This window comes from Canis lupus, chromosome 29, assembly GCF_048164855.1.
Source record: "Canis lupus baileyi chromosome 29, mCanLup2.hap1, whole genome shotgun sequence".
NCBI lineage: Eukaryota > Metazoa > Chordata > Mammalia > Carnivora > Canidae > Canis > Canis lupus.
This window is the reverse complement of record NC_132866.1, coordinates 26,422,649-26,447,991: the sequence shown is the minus strand read 5'-3', so window position 1 is coordinate 26,447,991 and position 25,343 is coordinate 26,422,649. Positions and strand designations below refer to the sequence as shown.

At 42.4% G+C, this 25,343-nt stretch overlaps 1 protein-coding gene across 10 annotated transcripts in view; it reads left to right on the top strand.

Moving 5' to 3' along the window:
* GBF1 (golgi brefeldin A resistant guanine nucleotide exchange factor 1) overlaps positions 1–25,343 on the top strand; it is a 121,158-nt gene that overhangs the window by 77,537 nt on the left and 18,278 nt on the right. For 2 of the 10 annotated variants that reach the window (XM_072805531.1, XM_072805528.1), the window contains exons 4-15: positions 10,430–10,561; positions 15,370–15,488; positions 16,064–16,172; positions 16,685–16,745; positions 17,998–18,052; positions 18,777–18,872; positions 21,795–21,942; positions 22,274–22,497; positions 23,013–23,178; positions 23,619–23,830; positions 24,368–24,466; positions 25,031–25,225. In XM_072805531.1, coding sequence (XP_072661632.1) covers positions 10,430–10,561; positions 15,370–15,488; positions 16,064–16,172; positions 16,685–16,745; positions 17,998–18,052; positions 18,777–18,872; positions 21,795–21,942; positions 22,274–22,497; positions 23,013–23,178; positions 23,619–23,830; positions 24,368–24,466; positions 25,031–25,225 — 1,616 coding nt within the window. Of the gene's footprint in view, positions 1–10,429; positions 10,562–15,369; positions 15,489–16,063; positions 16,173–16,684; positions 16,746–17,997; positions 18,053–18,776; positions 18,873–21,794; positions 21,943–22,273; positions 22,498–23,009; positions 23,179–23,618; positions 23,831–24,367; positions 24,467–25,030; positions 25,226–25,343 lie in introns of all 10 variants that reach the window. The other 8 variants (XM_072805529.1, XM_072805527.1, XM_072805534.1 and 5 more) reach the window with 5 other exon arrangements.

Sequence of the window (25,343 nt, the reverse complement as noted above, 5' to 3'; positions counted from 1 at the left end):
CGTGGATGGAACTGGAGGGCATTATGCTGAGTGAAATGGGTCAATCGGAGGACAAACATTATATGTTCTCATTCATTTGGGGAATATAAATAATAGTGAAAGGGAATATAAGGGAAGGGAGAAGAAATGTGTGGGAAATATCAGAAAGGGAGACAGAACATAAAGACTCCTAACTCTGGGAAACGAACTAGGGGTGGTGGAAGGGGAGGAAGGCAGGGGATGGGGGTGAATGGGTGACGGGCACTGAGGGGGGGCAACTTGATGGGATGAGCACTGGGTGTTATTCTGTATGTTGGCAAATTGAACACCAATAAAAAATAAATTTATTATAAATAAATAAATAAATAAATAAATAAATAAATAAATAAATAAATCCTTAAAAAAAATAAAAGAGCTATTCCAAATTGCACCATACGTAACAACCACTAGTTATCTTGGTATCTGTCCTTAATTTTTATTCCTTTTAGGGTTTAGTAATCAAAGATAGAAGGCTGGGAGCCTGGATGGCTCAGTTGGTTAAGTGTCTGCCTTTGGATCAGGTCATGATCCCAGAGTACTGGGATCGAGCTCCACATTGGGCTCCCTGCTTCGTTTGAAGCCTGCTTCTCCCTCTCCCTCTGCTGCTCCCCCTACTTGTGTGCTCGCTCGCTCACTCTCTCTCTCTTTCCCTCCCCCTCCCTCTCTCTGTCAAATAAAGAAATAAAATCTTTAAAAAAAAAAGGCTTGCCTTTGATGTTTTTGATAATTACTTAGATCTTAAGAAATAAACTGAATAGGGGCACCTGGGTGGCTCAGTCAGTTAAATGTCTTGACTCTTGATTTCAGCTCAGGTCATGATCTCAGGGTTATGGGATCAAGCCCCACATCGGATTCCATGCTCTGTGTGGAGTGTTTCTCCCTCTCCCTCTGCTCCTCCCTCTGCATGCATGCTTGTGCTCTTTCTCTCTCTCTAAAATAAATAAGATCTTAAAAAAAAAAACAAAAAAAACTCATAGTAACTTACAGTATTAAGAACCCTGAACTGAGACCCAGACTAAAACACTAGAATAATATCTTAGTTATATCTGTTACACATTTACTGTATTCCATGCATGTACAATATATTTTAATTATATTTAAATAGGATAATTTATGTAAATTACCAAGCACAGTGCCTGACAGATAGTATATGCTCAGTAAATGTTAGCTCCTGTTAATTTATTTTTAAACATAATTTTAATTCTTTAACATCTATTTTACAGGTGATAAAATACAGGCTTAAAAAAATTTAGTGTCGGACAGCCCTGGTGGCGCAGCGGTTTAGCGCCGCCTGCAGCCCGGGGTGTGGTCCTGGAGATCGGGGATCGAGTCCCACATCAGGCTTGTTGCATGGAGCCTGCTTCTCCCTCTGCCTGTGTCTCTGCCTCTCTCTCTCTCTCTCTCTCTCTCTCTCTCTCTCTCTGTGCCTCTATGAATAAATGAAATCTTTAAAAAAAAATTTAGTATCTAGGGCAGCCCTGGTGGCCTAGCGGTTTAGCGCTGCCTGCAGCCCAGGGTGTGATCCTGGAGACATAGGATCGAGTCCCACGTCAGGCTCCCTGCGTGGAGCCTGCTTTTCCCTCTGTCTGTGTCTCTGCATCTCTCTTTCTCTCTGTGTGTGTGTCTCTTATGAACAAATAAAATCTTTAAAAAAACAAAAAAATAAAATAAATAGATAAAAAATTTAGTATCTATCACACAACCATTAAGTTGCCCAACTAGAATTTGAATCCTATTCAAAAGTCCATGTTTTCACCTAGTGCCCTCAACCTCCAGTCCTGGTTCTAACACTAACTGATTTTGTAGCATTGTACAAAATACTTAACCTTTCTAAATCATAATTATCTCATTTGTAAATTATTTTTAGGGCCTATTTTAGCCATAGTATCCTAGGATTTGGAGGATTTTCTAGAATGACCAGTTGAAAATTATGCTTTATTTTTCTAGAGCACTGTTACTCAAAGTATAATCTGTAAACTATTTTAGGTGCCTAAATTGTTGTTTAGTACATGATAGGATGTATACAGAAATTGTGGGAAAGCATTTAGAAATTTTTATAATATCTTAAGAGTAATTTTATATATGTTGATTGTAATAATAAAGTGGAGTTTATGTCTTTTTTTTTTCTTAAGATTTTTTAAAAAAATTATTCATGAGAGAGAGAGACAGAGACATAGGCAGAAGGAGAAGCAGGCTCCCTTCGGGGAGCCTGATGCAGGACTCAATCCCAGGACCCCAGGATCAGGACCTGAGCCAAAGGCAGATGCTCAACTCCTGAGCCACCAGGCGTCCCTATGTCTTTGTTTTAAAAACATCATTCTCTAGCAGTTCATTTTATTGTAATTTATAATATGATGAGTCTGCAGTAGATTGACATTAAGGAAAAAAATAAATTGGCCTTAACCACAGACTGTTTGAGAAGCACTATTTTAGAGACCATCTGAACATCTTAACAGGATTTTTAATTGAAATTCCAGGACTGGTGTTTTGCTTTGTTTTGTTTTTTAAACATGTTCACAAAAAAAAAAAAAAATGTTCACAAAGAGGTACCTCTTAATTCACATCCTCACTAGTGGTACTCTGCTAGTAGCACAGTCTCCCCTGCTGTGTCTGTCCCACACCCCTAGCACCAAAAACTGCAGGGGTTTTCCTGTTAGAATATCTTTGATGCTCCTAGCAATTAGTAGTTGAACATAGAGAGCAAAACTCCAATTCAGCCTAGACCAAACCCTTGGAAAGTTAATTTTATATATCACAATTCTCTTTTCTTTGTAGGGGTATGGGAGTGAGGGTGATAGTGAATGTTCCTGGTGGGTTCATTAAAAATTCCAACTCTGGCTGGCTCAGTTGGTTGGTGTGCTTCTTTTTTTTTTTAATTTTTTTTTTAATTTATTTATGATAGTCACAGAGAGAGAGAGAGAGAGAGAGGCAGAGACACAGGCAGAGGGAGAAGCAGGCTCCATGCACCGGGAGCCCGACGTGGGATTTGATCCCGGGTCTCCAGGATCGCACCCTGGGCCAAAGGCAGGCGCTCAACCGCTGTGCCACCCAGGGTTCCCAGTTGGTGTGCTTCTTAATCTCAGTTGGGGTTGTGAGTTTGAGCCCCACCTTGAGTACAGAGAATATTTAAAAATAAATTCTTAAAAAAAAAGTCCAGCTGTCCTAGTTTTCCATCACTAAGTCTCCATAAAGCATTGATTCACAGAATAGTGTCAGAATGAACGTATTTTAGTGGTTTATATTTCAACTACCTAATTTGACAGATGAGTTTGGGTGTCATATACCTACTATTGGTAGTAGTGAAACTAATGATCCCTTTTCCATTGACTGGATTATATATACTCTGCGAGGGCCACATCGAGAACCTCCAGAGAATTCTCTAGGAACTTTGTCCAAACCTTTATATGGTATCACTCATGTCAACCCGGCCTTTCATGCCATAGTGAGTTCTTCCACCTTATGAAGCAGAAGATTAGCAAATAAAAACTACCAACATATTAAAAGAATAATATATACCAAGACTAAGTGAGGTTTAGGGGCACCTGAGTGACTCAGTCTGTTAAGCATCTGCCTTCAGCTCAGGTCATGGTTCCAGGGTTCTGGGATTGAACCCCACATCAGGCTCCCTGTTCAGTGGGGAGCCTGCTTCTCCCTCCCCCTCTGCTGCACCCCTGTTCCATCTCTCTCTCTCAAATAAATAAAATCTGAAAATCAATTAATCTACCATATTTTCCTTCTAAAGAAGGAAAAAAACCACTTGATCATATAAATTGATGAAGAAAAGAAATTTGATAAGATAAAAAATCCATTCCTGATAATAAACATCTACAAAAAACTTATGACTAACATCATACACTATGGTAAAACAATGAATGCATTTACCCTAAAGGTGACAGCAAGGAAAGTGGTCTACTTTCATAGTACTGGAAATCCCAGCCAGTGCAGTGAAATAAGAAAAGGAAATAAAAGGCATGTAAATTGGAAAGTAAGAAATAAAACTCACTGTATGCAGATAACATAATGGTCCATGTAGAAAACACCAAGGAATCTATAAAACCAAAACTAAAAAATCCTAGAACTAATAAGTGAGTTTAGTAAGGTCACAGGATAAAGTCAACACAAAATTCAGTCACATTTTGTGGGATGCCTGGGTGGCTCAGTGGTTGAGCATCTGCCTTTGGCTTGAGTCATGATTCCCAGGGTCCTGGGATCAAGTCCCACATTGGGCTCCCCACAGGGAGCCTGCTTCTCCCTCTGCCTGTATCTCTACCTCTCAGTGTGTGTGTTTCTCATGAATAAATAAATAAAATCTTAAAAAAACAAAAATCAGGGCAGCCTGGGTGGCTCAGTGATTTAGTGCCACCTTCAGCCCAGGGCGTGATCCTGGAGACTCAGGATCGAGTCCTGCATCGGGGTCCTTGCGGGGAGCCTACTTCTCCCTCTGCCTGTGTCTCTGCCTCTCTCTCTCTCTCTGTGTGTGTGTGTCTTCTATGAATGAATAAACAAAATCTTTAAAAAAACATCAGTCTCATTTTGTCTCTTTGGTCTCAGCCACACAAGTGAAATGACAAAGGGGATAGCATTTGGAAAGCATTGAAGTAAGATATACACATTGTGTTGCCACTGTGGCTCTAAGGCCTACCACCTTCAGAAGTAAACCTATGGCAAATGGGACAATCCTACCAAACAGAAAAGAAGCATAACTGGAGTGCCAAGGCTAAAGATGAATACCAGGGCACCTGGGTGGCACAGTCAGTTAAGCATCCTACTCTTGGTTTCAGCTCAGGTCGTGATCTTAGGGTGGTGGGATTGAGCCCCACATCTGGCTCTATGCTCAGTGAGGAGTCTGCTTCATTTTCTCTCCCCCTCCTGCCCCTCCACCCACCCCCCCACACACACTCTCTCTCTCTCTCTCCCTCTCTTTCTTTTTCTCTCTCCTCTCACTCTAAAATAAATAAATCTTAAAAAACAACAATGAAATACCACTGGGACTGGTTGAATGAGGTACCTCAAAATTGTATTGTAACATCTGTATCTGAACTGCAGATTCAGGCATGGATTCTTTGAAGGAACAACACTTATGCCCAGGAAGGCAGCTCTTGCAGCATCCAGTTCATCTTTAGGATTTCAGTGATTGGTCACATAATAAATGTTCTGATTTAAAACAACAACAACAGGGACCTCTGGGTGGCTCAGCAGTTTAGCGCCTGCCTTTGGCCCTGGGTGTGATCCTGGAGTCCCTGAATCCAGTCCCACATTGGGCTCCCTGCGCAGAGCCTGCTTCTCCCTCTGCTATGTCTCTGCCTCTCTCTCTCTGTCTCTCTCATGAATAAATAAATAAAATATTTTAAAAAATTAAAACAACAACAACAAAAGTAAGTCACATTTCTATTTATTAAAAATGATTATCTGGGATCTGAAATTGAAATACAATACCATTTACAAGCATACCAAATAAAATTCTTAAGTATACATGTTATAAAACATACATAGAATCTGTATGCTGAAAATTATAATACACTGATGAAAGAAATTAAGAAGATATAAAGAAACTACCATATCCATGGGTTGGTAGGCAGGCACAATTTAGTAACGATGGCATTTCTTCCCAAAGTAATCTATAGACTCAGTGCAACTCCTATCAAATACCCAGCAAAATTGTTTGTAAATATAGACAATTTATGTTGAAATGGAAAGGCAGGGGCTCCTGGGTGGCTCAGTCGGTTAGACATTGGCCTTTGGCTCCGGTCATGATCTCAGGGATCCTAAGATCCAAGCCCTGTGTTGGCCTCCCTGCTTGGCGGGGAGTCTGCTTCTCTCTCTCCCTCTGCCTGCCATTCCCCCAACTTGTGCTCTCCTTCTCTCTGTCAAATAAATTAAATCTTAGAAAGGAAAGGAGGGAGGAGGGGAGGGGAAGGAACTAGAATGCTGAAAGAAGTATTAAAAAAAAAAAAAAGTTGGGGATCCCTGGGTGGCGCAGCGGTTTGGCGCCTGCCTTTGGTCCAGGGCGCGATCCTGGAGACCTGGGATCAAATCCCACGTCGGGCTCCCGGTGCATGGAGCCTGCTTCTCCCTCTGCCTATGTCTCTGCCTCTCTCTCTCCCCTCTGTGTGACTATCATAAATAAATTAAAAAAAAAAAATTAAAAAAAAAAAAAAGTTGGAAGGATCACACGAGTCTGATTTTAAGACAGAATATAGTTAATCAAGACAGTTTGCTTTCAGAGAGTTAGATACACAGATCAATGGAACAGAATATACTTACAAAAATAAGGTCAAATAATGATTGGCAAAGCTGCAATGATAACTCAATGGCAAAGAATTTTTTTCAACAAATGTTGGAACAAATGGACATCCATATGCAAAACAAAACAAAACAAAAAAGAACTTCCATGGAAACCTCACACATTATAGAAAAATTAACTCAAAATAGGTTACAGATGTAAACAATAAGCATAAACCTTTATATCTTTTAGAGGAAAACACAGGAAAAATCTTTGTGGGATTATGCAGAGAGTACTTAGATATGACACCAAAACCACAATGCACAAAAGAAAAAAACCTGACACACCAGACCTGATAAAAAGTAAAAACCTGCTCTATGAGAGATACCATTAAGATACTGAAAAGACCAGCTGCAGACTGGGAGAAAACATTTGTAAATCATTGTGTTGCCAATAAAAGCCTGAATCTAGAATAGATAAAGAAGTCTCTAAAATCAACAGCAAGGGGCAGCCCTGGTGGCGCAGCAGTTTGGTGCCGCCTGCAGCCTGGGGTGTGATCCTGGAGACCCGGGATCGAGTCCCACATCGGGCTCCCTGCATGGAGCCTGCTTCTCCCTCTGTCTGTGTCTCTGCCTCTCTCTCTCTCTGTGTCTATGAATAAATAAATAAAATCTTTTTAAAAAATAAAAAAATAAAATCAACAGCAAGAAAACATACAATTCAATTTTAAAAATGGGGTCATGATGGGGCACCTGGGTGGCTCAGTCAGTTAAGCTTAGGTCATGATCCCAGGGTCCTGGAATGGAGCCCTGCATCAGGCTCCTTGCTCAGCACGGAGCCTGCTTCTCCCTCTCCCTCTGCTTGCTGTTCCCACTGCTTGTTCTCTCTGTCAGATATATAAATGAAATCCTTTAAAAAAAAAATGGAGTAAAGACTTGAACAGACAGGTCAACCAAAAAAGCATACATGGATGGCGTATAAGCACATGAAAAAGATGTTCAGGGAAAGGCGTATAAGCACATGAAAAAGATGTTCAGGGAAAGGCAAATTTAAACCACCATCTACCCACCTACTAGGATGGCTTAAATAAAAATACTGAAAATACCAAGTACTGGAGAGGATATGGAGAAACCAGAATTCTCATTGCTGGTGGGAATGCAAAGTGATACAGAAACTCTGGAAAACAGTTTGGCAGTTTCTTATAAAGCTAAACATACACTTATCCTTTGACTCAGAAATCCCAACTCCTGAGTATTTATCCTAGAGAAATGCAAACCATTGTCCTTCACACAAAAAACTGTACACAAACGTTAATAGCCGTTTTACTCAAAATTGCCTCAAACTGGAGAAGCCAAATGTCCTTCAATTAGTAAATGGAGGGATCCCTGGGTGGCGCAGCGGTTTGGCGCCTGCCTTTGGCCTAGGGCGCGATCCTGGAGACCCAGGATCGATTTCCACGTTGGGCTCCCGGTGCATGGAGCCTGCTTCTCTCTGCCTGTGTCTCTGCCTCTCTTTCTCTCTCTGTGACTATCATAAATAAATAAAAATTAAAAAAAAAAGAACACCTTTAAAAAAAAATTAGTAAATGGATAAACTGTGGTACATACACACGATGGAATACTACACAACAATAAAAAGGGACCAAACTGTTGAGCAGCAGTTTAGATGAATCCCAAAGGCATCATGCTGAGTCAAAGAAGCCAGTCTCAAAAGTAACATACTGTATGATTTCATTTCATGACCCTCTTGATAAAACTGTGGTGATAGTTGACTGACAGGTGTGCGAGTGGGGAGGAGGGTGTGACTATAAAGAAATAAGAGGAAGGTTTCTGGGGCAATGAAACTGTTCTGTGTCCCAGTTGTCACATTAGGTTAAAATTTATAGAACACTATACCAGCAATAGTTGGTTTTACCAAATTAAAAGAAAATGCACATGGCTCTGGAAGTGTCAAACTATGGCTGTGAAATTTCCCTAGTCTTTCACCATGAAGGAAGACATGAAGAAACTATTCTTACAGCAACTGGATGAAAGCTCAAAAAATGTTTCCTTTCTAACCTCTCAAAGATTATTTTTCCGTCTAGACTTTTATATCTCAGCTATACTTACCATGGCCATATTTTTTTAAATGACACACCAAATCATATGTAATAATGTTTCTAAAGCAGCAAGACTAGATGACTTTATATTTATAAAATATATCTTATAAAAGTGTTTTATATATTTGTTTTTCCTAGTATTTCTATTCCTTACATCTCAACCCTCTACCACCTCACATACACAAAGGTTTTTGTCTAGGTTTTTCCTGCAAATTGTACATCTCTAGGTGGGGGTAGCTGGGGGATAAGAAGCAGGTTTTATACAGCTGATGTGATCACTGTACATACAGGCTTGGAAAATGCTACCCAATCTGCCAATTAATTAAAGCATTAATCAGAGGAGCAACCGGGCCCAGGGAACTGTTTACTCAAAGAGGGAGGTGGTAGGAAATGAGTGGGAGCTCCCTACATTTGCATGAAAATGAAGGTACTTAGAAAACCTAGCTTTCTTTTGTCTGTAAAGGTGGGCAGCCTTGATCACGTTCTCAAATCTTTCTGGGCAATTTAGGAAGCCTTTTTAGGGAGCTGGTCTCTGAAAGATGAAAGCATAACAGACTCTAGAAAAACAAATTCTATAGAGTAGGGTAGAGAACAAAGTCATTGCAGTCTATATTCTTAGAGCTGAAATGAAGCCTTCTAAATTCAGGAGTTTGTGCTGGTAGGTAGAATAGATGTCATGGTTTCACAAGTTTTGAAACCATGTATATAGACTGTGTTAAAATCCCAGCTTTGGTGCTTATTAGCTATGTGTTTGGGGCCAATTATGTAGTTTATCTAAGCTTTATTTTTCTCATCTGTAAAATGAAGATTATGAGTTGCTCCTTTAGCCCTTTACTTTGTGCTAGGCAAAAAGGCAGCCGAAGAGTAGTTAGGACCTTCCAAGCTTACAAACTGTCTCTAAGAGTAGTGACTGCACAGGCTTTTGTTCTTTTTAGGCTTATTTTTCAGCAAGGGACTAGAAGCCTCAATGTTTTCCCTCATCTTCCTGGGATGTGCTACATTCTTTATCTCTAAGAGAAGTGACCTTAACCATAACAGAGAAAAAAAAAAAAAAAAAAAAAAAGGTAGCTCACCTTGGGACCTCTTTGGCCACATTGGCTATACTTGAGATGAAGTTTATCTATGTGCAACTAGGAAGAGTGGTGAAATGGACATGGAAAATTGACCCAACAGTATTTGATGATATTAAAGAATTACTGTTAACATTTAAATTGTGGTAAAATATATATAACAAAATTTACCATCTTAACCATTTTATTGCTATTTACTTATTTATTTTTAAGTGGATTCATCCATGCCCAGCGTGGAGCCTGATGCGAGGCTTGAACTCAAGACCTTGCTATCAAGGGCAGCCCAGGTGGCTCAGCGGTTTAGCACCACGTTCAGCCCAGGATGTGATCCTGGAGACCTGGGATTGAGTCCCACATCGGGCTCCCTGCATGGAGCCTGCTTCTCCCTCTGCCTGTGTCTCTGTCTTTCTTTCTCTCTCTCTGTGTCTCTCATGAATAAATAAATAAAATCTTAAAAAAAAACCAACAACAACAACCTGATATATCAAGACCTGAGCTAAGAACAAGAGTGGGACTCTTAACTTATCGAGCCACCCCGGTGCCCCTATTGCTACTTTTTAAAGCATGATAATGATACTGTGTTTTGGGGGCGGGGGAGGGTGGTTAAGATTTATTTGTTTATTTGAAAGAAAGCACAACTGGAAGGGGCAGAGGGAGAGTAAGGGAGAGAATCTCAAGCAGAGTGCACTGAGTGCTGAGCTCAGTGCAGGGCTCAATCTCACGATCCTAAGATCACGACCCAAGCTGAAATGAAGAGTTAGATGCCTAACCAACTGCACCACCCAGGCACCTCAATACTGTAGCGTTTTTGTTTTTTAACTTCTTAATCTTTGAGCTACATACTAAAAATTTTACAGGTAAAATGATACAGTGTCTGTGATGATTTAAGCTAATTCAGAGGAAGGAAGATTGGCCCAGTAACTAAGAATTCTAGCCTTATGGCACAAATAAGAAGGGTCTTTTTCTAGGGTTTAGCGTTTGTCAGATGGCATCCCTTCATTCCTGTTTCTTTTCGTGCAGAACTCTCCGAAATTGAACCCAATGTGTTCCTCCGTCCATTTCTGGAAGTGATTCGCTCTGAAGATACCACTGGCCCTATCACTGGACTGGCACTTACCTCTGTCAACAAGTTCCTGTCCTATGCACTCATAGGTAAGAACTCAGGCCTTGTTAGATGACCACAGTACTTCCTGCCTTTCGTGGGGTGGTCAGGTTTTAGACAGTGAGCTGATGATAATGGAAAGTTTCTCCTAGCCATCTGTTTCCTTGTAGGAGAGAAGTAAGACTCTTAATTGGTTACTCATCATGCTAATTGAAGGGGTTTGTTTTGTTTTGAAGATTTTATTTATTTATTTATGAAAGACACACACACACAGAGAGGCAAAGACATAGGCAGAGAGAGAAGCAGGCTCCATGCAGGGAGCCTGATGTGGGACTTGATCCCAGGACTTCACGATCACACCCCAGGCCAAAAGGCCAGTGCTCAACCTCTGAGCAACCCAGGCATCCCTCATCATGCTAATTGACTCAGGTCATGGAGAGTGGGGAGGAAGAAGGGGTTTCCTTGGGACTCTGGTTTCTTTGTGCTTTAGAAAGGGAATTATGGGTATGGTGCTCTTGGAGGTTTGATTTGGTTTATTTTTTAAAGTTATTTTTCAAATATGTATACTTATTTTAAGAAGATAAAGAGGTGACTAAAAGAAAAATGAATGGTTTTTCCTCTCTCGATGTTCCTTCTTCTTCCTTAGGCAAATAATGTTGACAGGCTGGTTTGAATCTTTCTATACCTTTCTTTACACATATATAAATATATGTAAAGTACCATTTAAAAAAATAGGATTATGTGCTACGGATTTTCTTTTTTTCCACTTAATAGTATTAATGTAGAAAGATGTACGTGAAAAAAAAATGTATGTGATATAATTATCTATCTGATTTATTCTTTTTTCTTCCAGTTTTATTGAGATATGATTGTATTAGTTTAAGGTATACAGCATAATGACTAGTATACATATTAGTTAACACTCAACACCTCATATAGTTTCAGATTTTTTTTTTCTTGTGATGAGGACTTTTAAGATCTATTCTCTTACCAACTTTCAAATATACAATGTAGTTTTGCTAGCTTTGGCAGCACATATACAAATATACAATGTAGTATTTTTAATTATAGTTACAATGTTTTACATTTCATCCCCAGAATTTATGTATCATATAACTGGAAGTTTATATGGGTATCCTATTTTGAGCCACTTTAAATAATGTTAAAATAAGCATTCTTGTTCATATGTCCTTATTTATTAATTTTCCTTTGTATGACAGATTCCTATACTTGAAATTTTTGGATTAATGGCCATGTGCATATTATATTTTCATAGGTACTATCAGCTTTCCTAGAAAATCATAGTTATCTATACTTCCAACAGTAATGTTTGAGAATTTCCATTTCCCCACCCTCTCACCAGCACTGAATATTAGATTCTTCATTTGTGCTAATTTGATGAGTAAAAACTGGTATTTTATTGTTTTTATGTATTTTTAAGTTAAACATTTGAGTTTCCTCTTTTCCTGTTATTTTATTGAGTTTTATTTTTCTTACTAATTTGTAGGAGTTCTTTGTATAGTGGGAATATTAGTCCATTGTCTATCAGGGTATTATAAATATTTTCTCCCAATCTAGCCGAAATATTTTATTCAGGCTGTTTATCTCTGAATTTGTTTATGCTGTATTTTTCAGATTCCTTTGTAGTTGGATCCTGAATTCCTTTTCTCTTATTGCTAGCCCATGCGCAAGGGTGAGGAACTTAGAAAATAGGCAGCTGTCTTTCTTTCTAAGTAAGGAGACAAGAAAAGAGACCGTTTAGGCTGTAGCCAGCCAGGAAAAAAAAAAAAATGGCCTTCAGTTCAGGGCAATAAAACCCTTTATCTTTTCTAGAAAATGGGATTTGCTTAGCTGAAGCATTCAGGACCCTTAGAAATCCTGGGTGCCAGCTAAGTTCTGAAGAGGTGCATCAGCTTCTCTAGGCACTAGTCCTAGCTTCATACTTTTCCTAAGCAAAAAAAAATCCCTCAGCTACTTTCAGCCTTGCCCTGAGCACCACCTGCAGGTCATCTCTCTCCAGCCGCCCTCTGTTTCTTCCCTTTAGTCTCTTGTCAGTGTTATTCTCTCCCCCTTCCTGGTCTTGGCAGACAGGCTTGTCATTGGAGACCTCAGGCCAGCTGGTCATTGAAGTTTCCTGTGGTGGGAAAAGAGAATGCTGGAGGTGGTGATTGCAGTGGGCATGAGAAAGAGGGCAGGAAGGAGTGAATGAAAGCCAGAAGGCAAAGGAGTTGAGATTGGCAAATTTGCCTGCAGTCTGCTCCAGAGTGACCAGGAAAGGACATTCTAAGGAAGGGGTCCTGGGGCAGACAAGTTCTGCTAAGTAATCCTAAACCAAACAATCTTTTGTTTAGGCTATCCTGGAAGAAATAGCCCTCACCCCTCAATCCTGTGACCCAAGGCTTCTAGGATTATTTTAGATCCTACTCCAAGGATCACCTTTTGTTTGGCCCTACACAGCTGCCAGACTAGGATTCGTGCCACTGATTACCTGACAGGCTCTGCTGTAGTTCTAAAAACCTGTCACTCTTGGGACACTTGGGTGGCTCAGCAGTTGAGCATCTTCCTTTGGCTCAGGGCAAGATCCTGGAGTCCCAGGATCAAGTCCCACATTGGGCTCCCTGCATGGGGCCTGCTTCTCCCTCTGCCTGTGTCTCTGCCTCTCCCTGTGTGTCTCTTATGAATAAATAAATAAAATCTTAAAACAAAACAAAACAAAACAAAACGGGCAGCCCCAGTGGTGCAGCGGTTTAGCGCCACCTGCAGCCCGGGGTGTGATCCTGGAGACCCGGGATCGAGTCCTACGTTGGGCTCCCTGCATGGAGCCTGCTTCTCCCTCTGCCAGTGTCTCTGCCTCTCTCTCTCTCTCTCTGCATGAATAAATAAATAAAATCTTAAAAAAAAAAAAAAACTGTCACTTTTACCTGCCTTTTTAGAAAATTAACTTTGCTACTTCATTCAACCTCAGAGGGTAAGAGCTACAAAGAGATCAGTTAAACTACTTTAACAAGGGAGATTACTGAAAGAGGGGAAGAAATAGACCCCTGGGAGCCTTGTGATGTGGAAGCAACACTGCCATTCACTGAGCTCTGAAACACCATACAACACTGAAGACCTGAATTTTCCTGTGCTAGGAAGGGTCCTGCTGTGGCCCCTGTTGGCCTGAATAAAGATGGTCGGGCAGGGCTGAGAGAGAAGACTCAGGCCAAGGACCTACAGAGTATAGAATGAGTTGAATGGGAGAAACATGGAGACAGTTGGAGTAATAGAAGTGGCTGAGTCACCCATATACTATATATTATCATGAAATTGGCTTCCTTGTATATGACCTCTAAGTAACCACCCCTGATGCTGAGTAGGGCAATGCTGTAAGGACGAATTGAGTCTTTGGCCAGGTGTCAGAGAGTAATCAGGACGGAAGATAAAGATGAAAACCATTACAATTAATGAAAGTCTTTAGGCTAATTGTTGCAAGGGAAATATTCTGGTTTCTCACCTATCCCCCTGAGCTTTAGGCTTGGGAACTCTGTTAAATTTCAGGTACCAGGAAAGAGAAAATGGTAGGATGTCTTTTAATTCCCACCACTTAAAACTCACAGGTGCTCCTATATTTTTTTTTTTTAAATTTTTATTTATTTATGATAGTCACAGAGAGAGAGAGGCAGAGACATAGGCAGAGGGAGAAGCAGGCTCCATGCACCGGGAGCCCGATGTGGGATTCGATCCCGGGTCTCCAGGATCGCGCCCTGGGCCAAAGGCAGGCGCCAAACCGCTGCGCCACCCAGGAATCCCGGTGCTCCTATATTATACTATGCCCCCTCTGGAGCAACTTTTTTGGTCACTTGCAAAGCTTTGTAATGTTTTTGCGTTTTTTTCCTACTTATGTTTCCCTTTCAAGGATAATCCAGGCAGTTCTGTGGGGACTTTTGTAGGTCTTGATGGAGGCCCCTTCTTTGGTTCTCCTTGTGGATATTTAACACATGAATGGGAGCAGTTTCCCCGTTGGCAGCATTTGTGTTAGTTTCTAGCGGGGCTGGTTGTCTGAGCTATCTTCTCCCCTCTTCACTGTTGAAATTCTCTCCTCCTCCTCCTCCCCAGTCAGCCAGGCTCTAGTTATGTTTAGTTTGTTCCGTTTCTCTTCTAATACCTGTTTAGTTAAGCTGGTAAAATGATTCTTGCTTCATGTCACATTGTTTTAAATAAGAATGAAACCAAAGCAAGAACAGGTCTCTGATTTGTTGTAATGTGGTACCCAGATTTAGTATTGGCAGAGGGACTGTCCATTTCTTTCCCCTACTCCCCTACCCTGCTTACACCTGAACACAAAACTCTAAAAGCAACCAGAGAGAGATGTGTTGAAAGAGAATACATGAACAGAGAAAGGCTACAACGTTGGTGTTCAAAGGTCTCACCCTACTTGGCCCTTGCTATGGGTCAAAAACTCGTATTTCTAGGCCCTTCCTCTGTGGAATGAGTAGCCTTACACCAGTGAATCCAAAGTATGATTCCTCTGACCAGCAGCATTAACTTCTCCTGGGATCTGGTTAGAAATGCAAATTCTCAGGCCCCACTAAATCAAAAGTCTGAGTGGGCTCAGTAATTTGTATTTTTAACAAGTCTAATGGGTGATTCTGATAATATCCTTAAGTTTGAGAACCACCATTTTACATAGTGCAATTTGTACTGAGGAGCTGGTTAAATCTTTATGGGCAAAATTCTCAGGTAGCTCAAGTAGTAGCCATGGGTTAGGAAATTGCAGAGGAGAAAGAACAGTCTCTCAAAGCAGTCCCTATACAGGATATCTTGCCTTTTCTGTCTCCCTCTCCATACCATTTAGTCTTCCCTCTTTTTGTTGGAGCAGATCCCACTCATGAGGGCACAGCAGAGGGCATGGAGAACATGGCAGATGCTGTCACCCACGCCCGTTTTGTGGGCACAGATCCTGCCAGCGATGAGGTTGTCCTGATGAAAATCCTTCAGGTAAATGGAGGGGAAGAGCAATTAGGCTAATGGCCAGGAGCTGGTGCTGTCGGCTCTCCTTACCTAAGTCGGCCCGCAGCCTGAAGTTGTGTTTTGACTCCACTGGAGCTTAGGGAGCTACTTTGTTTCCAAACAAGCAGCTCGGGTACCCAAAGTAAAGGGTGTTTTGTTTTGTTTTGTTTTTTGGGGGGTTTTTTTTGTAAAAGGTTTTTCTAAGGAAATAATTAAAAGCTTCAAATGAATTGATATCAAATACCGGAAGCCCTTAATATACTTGTACCTCTGGCAGATATGTGCCATCCATCTATTGGGCTTGTGGGCTAGGGCTGGAGTGAGTGCTGAACTGTGTTGGGGTCATACAGAGTGAAAGCACAGTTCCCAAGACAAGCTCCTAGGAGATCCCCCCCCACTACCAAACTGAAGTGAGGTCAGCATTCTTGCTAACTTCTCTTTCTCATCCCTGAATGCTTTCGTAGGAGACTAAAAGAACAGGAGGCAGCTTCTCTCCCCTCAGGTAACCCCATTTTACCTAGCCTGCTTTATTTATCACTGTATCTCCACTTTCTTCCTGGTAGGTGCTTCGGACTCTGTTGCTGACCCCAGCGGGTGCCCACCTAACCAATGAATCTGTGTGTGAGATTATGCAGTCTTGTTTCCGGATCTGCTTTGAAATGAGGCTCAGTGGTAGGTGCTTTAATATTGGGCCTACCATCATTCCTAGGGCCAGTATCCATGAGTATAAATAAAGGATGCTGTCTCTGAACCCCAGAGAGGTAGAAAACTCAGGACTTCTCCATCACCTACCTTGTGGAGCCATAGGGGTCTAGAAGTCTTTACTTGATTGTTGTACAGCTAGAATAGAGACCTTAGTACTTTTTGCTAGGGCAGGAACTGGGATAGATCCCTAACGGACTCAACCCAGGCACCAAATCTTCCTCCCTTGGGGTTTCTACGATTGAGACTAGCCTGTAGACCTTGAAAACATATCTTGCCCCCTCCTTTTTTTTTCGCCTGACTCAGTAGTGCCACCTAGTGGGATAGTGAAGTTGTGGCTGCCAGGCTGAGCTGGAGCTGGTTTTAATAAGTTTGGCATAATCCTTAGTAAACAAGGTTTGGAGGGGAGTCTGCTCTGAGAAGCCTCCTGATAATAGCACAGCAAGTAATGACACCTGTGTTATTTGTTTTTTCCTGTGCAGAGTTATTGAGAAAATCCGCAGAGCACACTCTCGTAGACATGGTGCAGCTGCTCTTCACAAGGTAAACCTGCTGCTGTTTGCTTCAGCCCGGCTGCCCAGGCCTCTTGAGCCTTCCTGCTTCCACACAGCCACTTCAGGGACCTGGCCAACCCCACAGCCACTTCAGAGGCTGCTGGGAGTATGGATGGGGTAGTTCTCTAGGTCCAGGGTTACTGAACAAGGGAGGAGGAGAGAGCTGGCTTGGCCTCAGGGGGATGCAGAGGGTTATTTGATCTAGGCTGACAGACCTTGTTTTGCTTCCCAAAGTTGTGTCTGTTTCTGTGCGGGTAGCAGCTGGGAAAGGGAACCCGAGAGGAAGCCAAATTCAAGGGAGCCCGGAATAGGGTGCTGAGCTCTCTGAGGAAGGACCAAGGCTAGGGTGACTGCCTTGTTTGCCTAGACTATCCTGATTTTAGCACTGCAAGTCCTGCATCCCTGCAAACCCTTCAGTCTCTGGCAAACCAAGACTACTGGTTACCTTAGTCGAGGCCCTCAATTTAGGGTCTAAGAGGCCTTTTCATACTATGCCTAACTGCCTGTTTCCTACACCTTTTTTCAATAGACTTTGAGATGAACTGACTGAGGCAAGAGCTTTAAAGCCTCCTTAGGAAGATAATAATAATGAGGATGACTATGCATCTGTGGGAGCCAGGACTCTACAAGGGAAAATCAGTGTATATTCTGCTCAATTTTGCTATGAACCTAAAATTGCTCTAAAACCTAGTCTAGTTAAAAAGTAAAAAAAAAAAAAAAAAAAAAAAAAAAGCTTCCTGAGGGGACTTCATTTTGCTCTCAAATCCATAAGTTATAATTCTTACTATCTACAAACTACATCTGCCCCTGGACCCTGATGCAAAGCATTGTTACTCCTCAGGCTCAGATCTACTGGTTTCAAAACTTGACCTGCCTTTAACTCCTCACTCTATGCCCAGTGTCCTGGGGTTTTGATGGACTATGATGTCCCCATATTGTGTCTTTCATCAATTCTTGCCAAATAAGGAAAGGAAGGAGTCAGTTTAGGATGAAAAGAGCCACCACACTCCAAGGGCACTTAGTCACCTTGCCTTAGTGACTACATTCTTTTTAAGAAAGTGTTTGTTATAAGTCCCCCCATTTCTTCCTTTGATGAGGCTCTAAAAAAGCTGCTTCTCTTCCTAGCTTTTCCTAAGAGACAGGGCATACTCTGGCCCAGAGTATCTTTGGGCTGGAGCTGGCATGCAGGGGAGGTTTGTTATTATCCCTAATGGCAGTCTGTGGGATTCTCTGTCTTATAGGTTACCTCAGTTTAAAGAAGAACCCAAGAACTATATGGGGACCAACATGAAGAAGGTATGACCTGCTGTCCCTCATCCAAATCTTGGTTTCCCAACTTCAGTGCTATGGGGATTTTCCTGGATACCTCTGCTTAGCAAAAACATGCTTTTGTCTATACAGTTCTGCTTGGAATCTAGAAATACCTGTCACTCCTTTAGTGAGAAATTTATTTTTTCCCCAGATACCTTTTCTTCCCCAACTTTTCCTTCCCAGCCTATCTTTGTTGACCCACCACATAAGCTGGTGAGCCAGTCCTTCATGAAAACTTGGTGAGGCCTATCAAGTTGCAATAAAAATGTATGCTGATAAAGGTGAACGTCCTACCATCCCCTCAAGGCCCAGCCTTGTCAGCAGGTAGGAGGCCCAAGGACCCTATGCCCTAAGTACCACCCTAATGCTGGATTAGACTGGGATCACACTTGCACTAGTCTCTGTTGATGAGACAAATCAAGCCTGACTCTAGATCAGAAGGTTCTCAAACTACTAGAAGAATGGTGGTCAGAAGAATGGCCTCTTTCTATCTTGAACTAAAGTCCTGGACTTCACAGGCCTCTGATAAGGATCCCACTTGCAGCCGTAAGATGTTCTGCCCATGAAGATGACCCTTGGCTATTTGGTGCATGCACCTGACCTTCCCTTCTCCCTAGCTATCCATCCCCATTCCTGCCCTCTGCCCTGTTGGCGTGTGTCTGAGTTTATTTCACTTTGTTTAAATCGTTCGTTTGCCTGTCTTTCACAGATTTCTCCATGTCTCAACAAACTGGAGCTAAGTAGTGGGGAGCAGACCAAAGCCCTGAACCAGTTAGAGAGGGTACTACTCTTTAAGAACCTCAAGGTCTCTCTCCCTCTCCCTCTCCTTTCCCCCTTTTAATTTATTTAAATGTTTTGTTGTTGTTGTTGTTGTTTTTAAATATGTAACATCTGGGTCCCATTTCCATTGTGCAGAGCACAACTTACCCTCCTTAGTAACACGGCATGGCTTTGGAAGAGCTGTGTGTTTTTGTAGCTTTGCAGGGTTGGGAATTTTCCTAGGTCATCTGGTTGTCTGGAGGCAGAAGGAAGATTTGAACTGGTGATATATCATGTAGAGAGCCTGGGTCCTGCTGACATCTTGTTAGGAGGTTTAATGTCTATCATTTCTAGGGGAACTGTGAGGGACCTCTAAGCAAAGCCCTTCCCCTTCTACCCTCCCTGTCTCAGAGCTGGCATATAGAGCTTAAGCACAGTTCTTGACTCTATCTGGATACCTGAACTGGGTTTGGAAAGAAAGGATGGTCCATCTAGTTAGGGTCTTTGTTTCTTAGTTAACATTAAAGGACTTATTCGAAGATTTAGGACTCTAGATGAATGGAAAGGAGCTGGATAGCCCAGGATGGGCTCTGCAGAGATGGTCTCTGTCCTTTAAAAGTTAAGATGTAGGGGAGCCTAAGGGAGGGGTTCAAGTTAAAGATTACCCCTATCCCCATATCCCTGCCTTAGAAGAAGAGGGAGAAAAGGAGGTATGGACTGTCTAGGCTGTCTATCACAAGAGTGTACATTCTGGAAGATAAGAACTGTGTGTGTGTATATACCTAGCTAAATGGTCTATAGGCCTGCATTCTGTTTGCATGAATTGTGTCAGTTTTCATTTGTGTGCTTGACTTGTCTCAAGTTGCATTTCTCTATAATAGCTGCCCAGGATTTTGCCATGATTATTGACCTAGGACCTGCCCGTTCTTTGTAAAGCTTATACTGCTGTTTGGAAATACAGAGTTATATGGATAAAGTGTTATAGGGTTCCCTGAACACCTACTGCCACCCCCACCTTGGAACCTTAGGGAGCCTAACTGTACTTTTTAAGGACTGAGGCATTTGTGAGAACTGGCAGCATCTTGTCTCCTACTCCAGCCAGAAAGCAGAGAATATTAATTGGAATGATCAAGTTGGAGCTAGCTTTGCAGAGGTTAGAGAAGGAAACAGGAAGGACAATCCTGGTGTAGGAAGGAATCTCAATTCTCAATGAGTGACTGGACTCAGTGGAAGTAGAAGTCCCTGAAATTGAGAGGCTGCCTAGAGAGAAAAGGTAGCTCACAAAAGTGGATCCAGATGTTAGTACTTATTGGACTTCAGTAACAATTGTCGATTATGTCGGGGCGGGGGGGGGGGGTTCTTGTTTTTTCTCACTGATCTCTTGAGCTTCTTGACTGTATATTTGGCTGACTCTTATTCCCATAATATTCTTTTTACCATGAACTTCCCACAGATGACCTTTAGTGGTTACTGGAGAGAGCACCCTGGTTACTGTTTAGCCACAGTGCTCAGAGCACTTGAAGTTCCATTCTAGGCATTTTACTATAGGCATTTTGGAGATGAAGGGACAAGAAGTGTAAATCCAGTGTGAGGCTGTTGCTGCATTAGTAAGAGCTGGATGCAGGGCTCATCTCTTGGACATCTTTCCTTTCTGAGTGGAGCTATTGGTAAGGAAGGAAGAATTATGTGATTTCTAAGCAAAGGATCAGTGGTTACCCATGTTCAGGAGGGCTTACGGAAGGTTGAGGAAGGAAGCCTATCCCCCAAATACTAGAAGAATTGAACAGGCCAAGGATAACATGCGTGTGTTTAGCCTTTAGAGAGGGAAGAAAAATACTTCTACCCTCTTAGAGGCATTCTAATGATTCCTGGACCATTACTGTTGTCTGATCCAGGAATGGTCCATCAGTCTAGGAGTAGTATGATATAACTTTAGAGGGATTTGTTTCAAACCCTAACAGAAGGCATTGGGACCAGGAAAATGAAATGAGCCTAAACAAAGTAACTATGAGGTTAGGATGGAGAAAATGCATTAAAACTTATATCCCAAAATAGTTCCCACAATGGGTTTTAGAGATTTTCCTTTGCAACTAAAAGGAAGCTATGGGAGGAATGGAAATACAGCAGGAGAGAAGGAAATGGAATAGAGCACGGGTCCAAGAAATCAGTAGGCTTACCATCTGAGAATATAAAATTGCATCTAGAAAGACCCAACAGTAAGAAGGATAGGTCTCACTGATGTACCAAAATTGAGAGCAGAACAGAGGCATGTCAAGACCTCCATCCTTAACTCCACAAATCAACTGGGATACCATTCCTTCCTTGAGTCCAGAGAATGAGCCTTTGACCAATCTGATGCAAAGATTTCAGAGAGCCAGGAATATGTTTAGGGTCTAGGCCCAGTTCACAAAGCAGTGGGAAAGCTAAGAGTGTGACAGGGATGGAGCAGGCTCTCATAGTTGGGTAAGAACTAGAAGTAGGAGGCTGTGCTACAGGTACCTGAGCAAATACCTGGAATCTAGGACCTAGAGATCTGAAGCTTCAGGCAAAGGAGCTTCTGCCCTTACTCTTTGTGCAAGAGGGTCAGGCACCATCTACAGGACTTATAGGGTTGCTCAGGACCCAGGACTCAGGGAAGTAGAGTAATATGTAGCAAGCCTAAAAGTAAAATGTTTAGGAGGCTGACCTGTAAAATGGCAGATGTAGAAGCCAGGTTAGAGGAGTAGGAATGTATTCTGATGGTATAGGAATGTATTCTGATGGTATATTTTTCCAAAGGAAAAATAAAAAATAAAATAAAATAAAATAAAATAAAATAAAATAAAATAAAATAATAAAAGATTTTTCCTTTGGCACAGATGGAGCATATAGGCTATTTTCTAGGGACTAATAGGAATAAAAGAAGGGAGATTTCTAGGGAAAGAATATTAGTTTGAATATGAGTGCTAATGAGATATGATATTTCCAGCTGAAAATGAGAGCAGGAGGCATGAGTGATTCATCCAAGTGGAAGAAACAGAAGAGATCCCCCCGGCCCCTGCGCCATATGACCAAAGTAACATCAGGTTCAGAGTTGCCCACCTCCAATGGAACCACCTTATCCTCTAACCTCACTGGTGAGTACCCTGGGTTGCTTCCTCTGATTAGATAAAATAAACATCCTTCTTCTCTCAGGGATTTTAACATTGAAAACCAGCCAACTGAGGGGCTTTGGTCCTTCTGCTAAGAGCAAAAAGGGAAAACTGCAGGTCTGTTCAGACTGTGACCATTTAGCAATTCTGCAGTGACGTAAGGTGGTTCTCCTTCCAGAGGAACTCTGGCTACTTTAGAGACCTGCATTTGCAGAAATTAGTATGCAGTCTAGGAAATAGAACCCCTGGTGCCATGGAGGGTATGTGTTTCACACAGAGTCTGTCATCTTCAAGCCTTACTTACTTTGCTTGGCAGGGGGCATGCCCTTCATTGATGTGCCCACTCCCATCTCCTCTGCAAGTTCAGAAGCTGCCTCAACGGTGGTCAGCCCCTCTACAGACAGTGGCCTGGAGTTCTCCTCTCAGACCACCTCCAAGGAGGACCTCACTGACCTGGAGCAACCTGGCTCTCCAGGGTATAGCACAGCTACAGAGCCTGGTAGCAGTGAGCTAGGGGTTCCTGAGCAGCCTGACCCGCAGGTATGGCTTTGATTTTTAAAGGCCCTTTTCTAGTCTTCTCCTATGGGAATTGGCTTGATCTTTTGCATCCTTTGTCCAGGCCTTGGCTCAAAAGAAGGTTGAGGTGGGGGTTATTTCGTATTTCCTATGTAGAAAATCCACAGCATCACTCACTGTGAGAAGTAGCTCATGGGATTTATGAAGTCATGCATACAGGTAATACTTTGCAAAAGTGAAGTAATAGCTTTGTATGGAAGGTAGTGGTGATCTTCTAAATCCCAAACCTAAGAGAGCCTCTGTTGCCTTTAGAGTTCTAGTCACTTTATGTCACTGATACCTCAGGAGGTGCTTTCTGAGTCTTTCACCATACTCTGCTCTGAGCCATCTTGCATTGTGCATTGATTCACAGCCCACTGATCTAGCCCTGCACCTGTAGTCCATTAGAGACACTTGGAGCATAGATATTTCAGGGGAGTAAGTCCCAAGTTCCTCTTGTTTCATCCCTCTTCCTATCCCCTGGCCACTGGTCATAGCAGGAAGGAGTCCATGTGGAAAAGGCCCAGTCAGCATCTGTGGAATCCATCCCCGAAGTGTTAGAGGAGTGCACGTCTCCTGCTGACCACTCTGACTCTGCCTCTGTCCATGACATGGATTACGTCAATCCCCGGGGTGTGCGCTTTACACAGTCCTCCCAGAAAGAAGGTGAGTTCTCTCAGACAGGCTCTGTCTAGTCACCTCCCCCATCCTGCCCACTGAGCATTCTGAACCTAGACTATCTTGGAACCAAAGTGCCTGCTAGTTCAGGTTCTAGGCCATTTTCTAATCAGGAAATAGAATCAAGCCAGAGGACTGTTGGCATGGATGGACCCCTTCTCTAGCTTATACAGAGGGACTTTGGTGGACAATAGGAAGTGAGAGGGAAGACTAGAAAGCTTGGGATTTTTAACAGAAAGTAGGGTCATCAATTCTGATCGCTTTAATAAGTGAGAGTAATATTACCTCCCCAGAAAGAAAACTTTTTTTTTTTCTTGAAGAGAATCACTTACCTGAAATTGCCTTGTATAATAATACAGCGCAGCCCAGGCCAAGCTACGAAGCTGTTTGTTTCTTAGCAATCCCACTTTACTCTTGGCCTTCCCTAGGTACAGCTTTGGTTCCCTATGGTCTTCCCTGCATCCGTGAGCTCTTCCGCTTCCTCATCTCCCTCACCAATCCACATGACCGCCACAATTCAGAAGTTATGATCCACATGGGACTGCATTTGCTGACAGTGGCTCTTGAATCTGCCCCTGTAGCCCAGTGCCAAACCCTTTTGGGCCTCATCAAAGATGAGATGTGCCGCCACTTACTCCAGGTGAGACTGAATTTTTTTTTAAAGATATTTATTTATTTATTTATGATAGACAGAGAGAGAGAGAGAGAGAGGCAGAGACACAAGAGGAGGGAGAAGCAGGCTCCATGCTGGGAGCCCGACGCGGGACTTGATTCCGATTCTCCAGCATCGCGCCCTGGGCCAAAGGCAGGCGCTAAACTGTTGAGCCATCCAGGGATCCCCAACACTGAATTTTTAGAGGGGCTCTGAGCCCCTGACTATTTTTCAGGGTCTCTTAAGGACCAGGGGGCACAGGAAGATTTGGCTGATTGGTGCAAAGGATATAGGATCTGGGAAGGAACCTCCTTCCCCAATTAGCCAGAGGTCTTTGTGAATAGGACTCTACTAGTTCCCTGGGGACTCTGGCAGCCATAGAGAAATATGGGAATAACTAGATATAGAGTTCCCTTAGAACACAGGACCTTAGTGGCAACCTCATATAGTTTTGCTCTCCTGCTTTTCTGTTGGTTGAGCCATAGGTTCAGAAACCTAATGATTTAACCCTACTCTGATCTCCAGCTACTCAGTGTAGAGCGACTCAACCTTTATGCTGCTTCCCTGCGGGTATGCTTCCTGCTTTTTGAGAGCATGAGGGAACATCTCAAGTTCCAATTGGAGGTGAGTTTATTGAACTTGGAGAAGAAAAAAATAAGATGTATGACATTCATTGGGGTCAGCTCTCTCATTCTGCAAGAATGGGAATTAGGGGCTCCTGCAAGAGAGTGCTTTTAGCCTTCATAGTTTGGTTCATTGGCTGGCCTCTTTGGTGGAAAAATTAAAAGGAGCACTGGCTGGCTATAAAATGAGAAAAGCCAAATATGGACTGATGGAGAACCTTGCCATGAGTGGGTATGGCTTTTCTCCTCAGCAGTTCCTCTGCAGCACAGGCAGTCGAGTCCAACTGGCACTAAGTTGCAAAATGGAACTCTGAGTAGTACCAGGTCAGGCTTACATAGAGAGCACAAAGAGGGGCAATAGGCAACTTGTTTTTGATCAAGTGTGAGGTAGAGAGCCAGGTCTCCCCCAACATGGAGGCCAAAGAGGAGGATAGAATACCTTCAAGGGTTTCTTAATGTATGCTTCCTGGCTGGGCTTCTTGTGTTTAATGTTTTTCCTGTCTAATTTTTCTTCTCTATCTTAACTGCTTCCCCACCCAAATGGCTATTACTGGATTATTGCCAGATGTACATCAAAAAGCTCATGGAGATCATCACTGTGGAGAACCCCAAAATGCCTTATGAGATGAAAGAGATGGCACTGGAGGCCATTGTGCAGCTCTGGCACATCCCCAGTTTTGTCACTGAGCTCTATATCAACTATGATTGTGACTACTACTGTTCAAACCTCTTTGAAGACCTCACCAAGCTGCTGTCCAAGGTGCTGAGCATTATTACTAGCCTCTAGAAAGAAGGCTCTATTAAGGAAATCTCTCTGGTAGTAGTAAGCATTCTATATGCAGGGTGGGAAACACTTGAAAGTTGGGGAACAGGAAGAA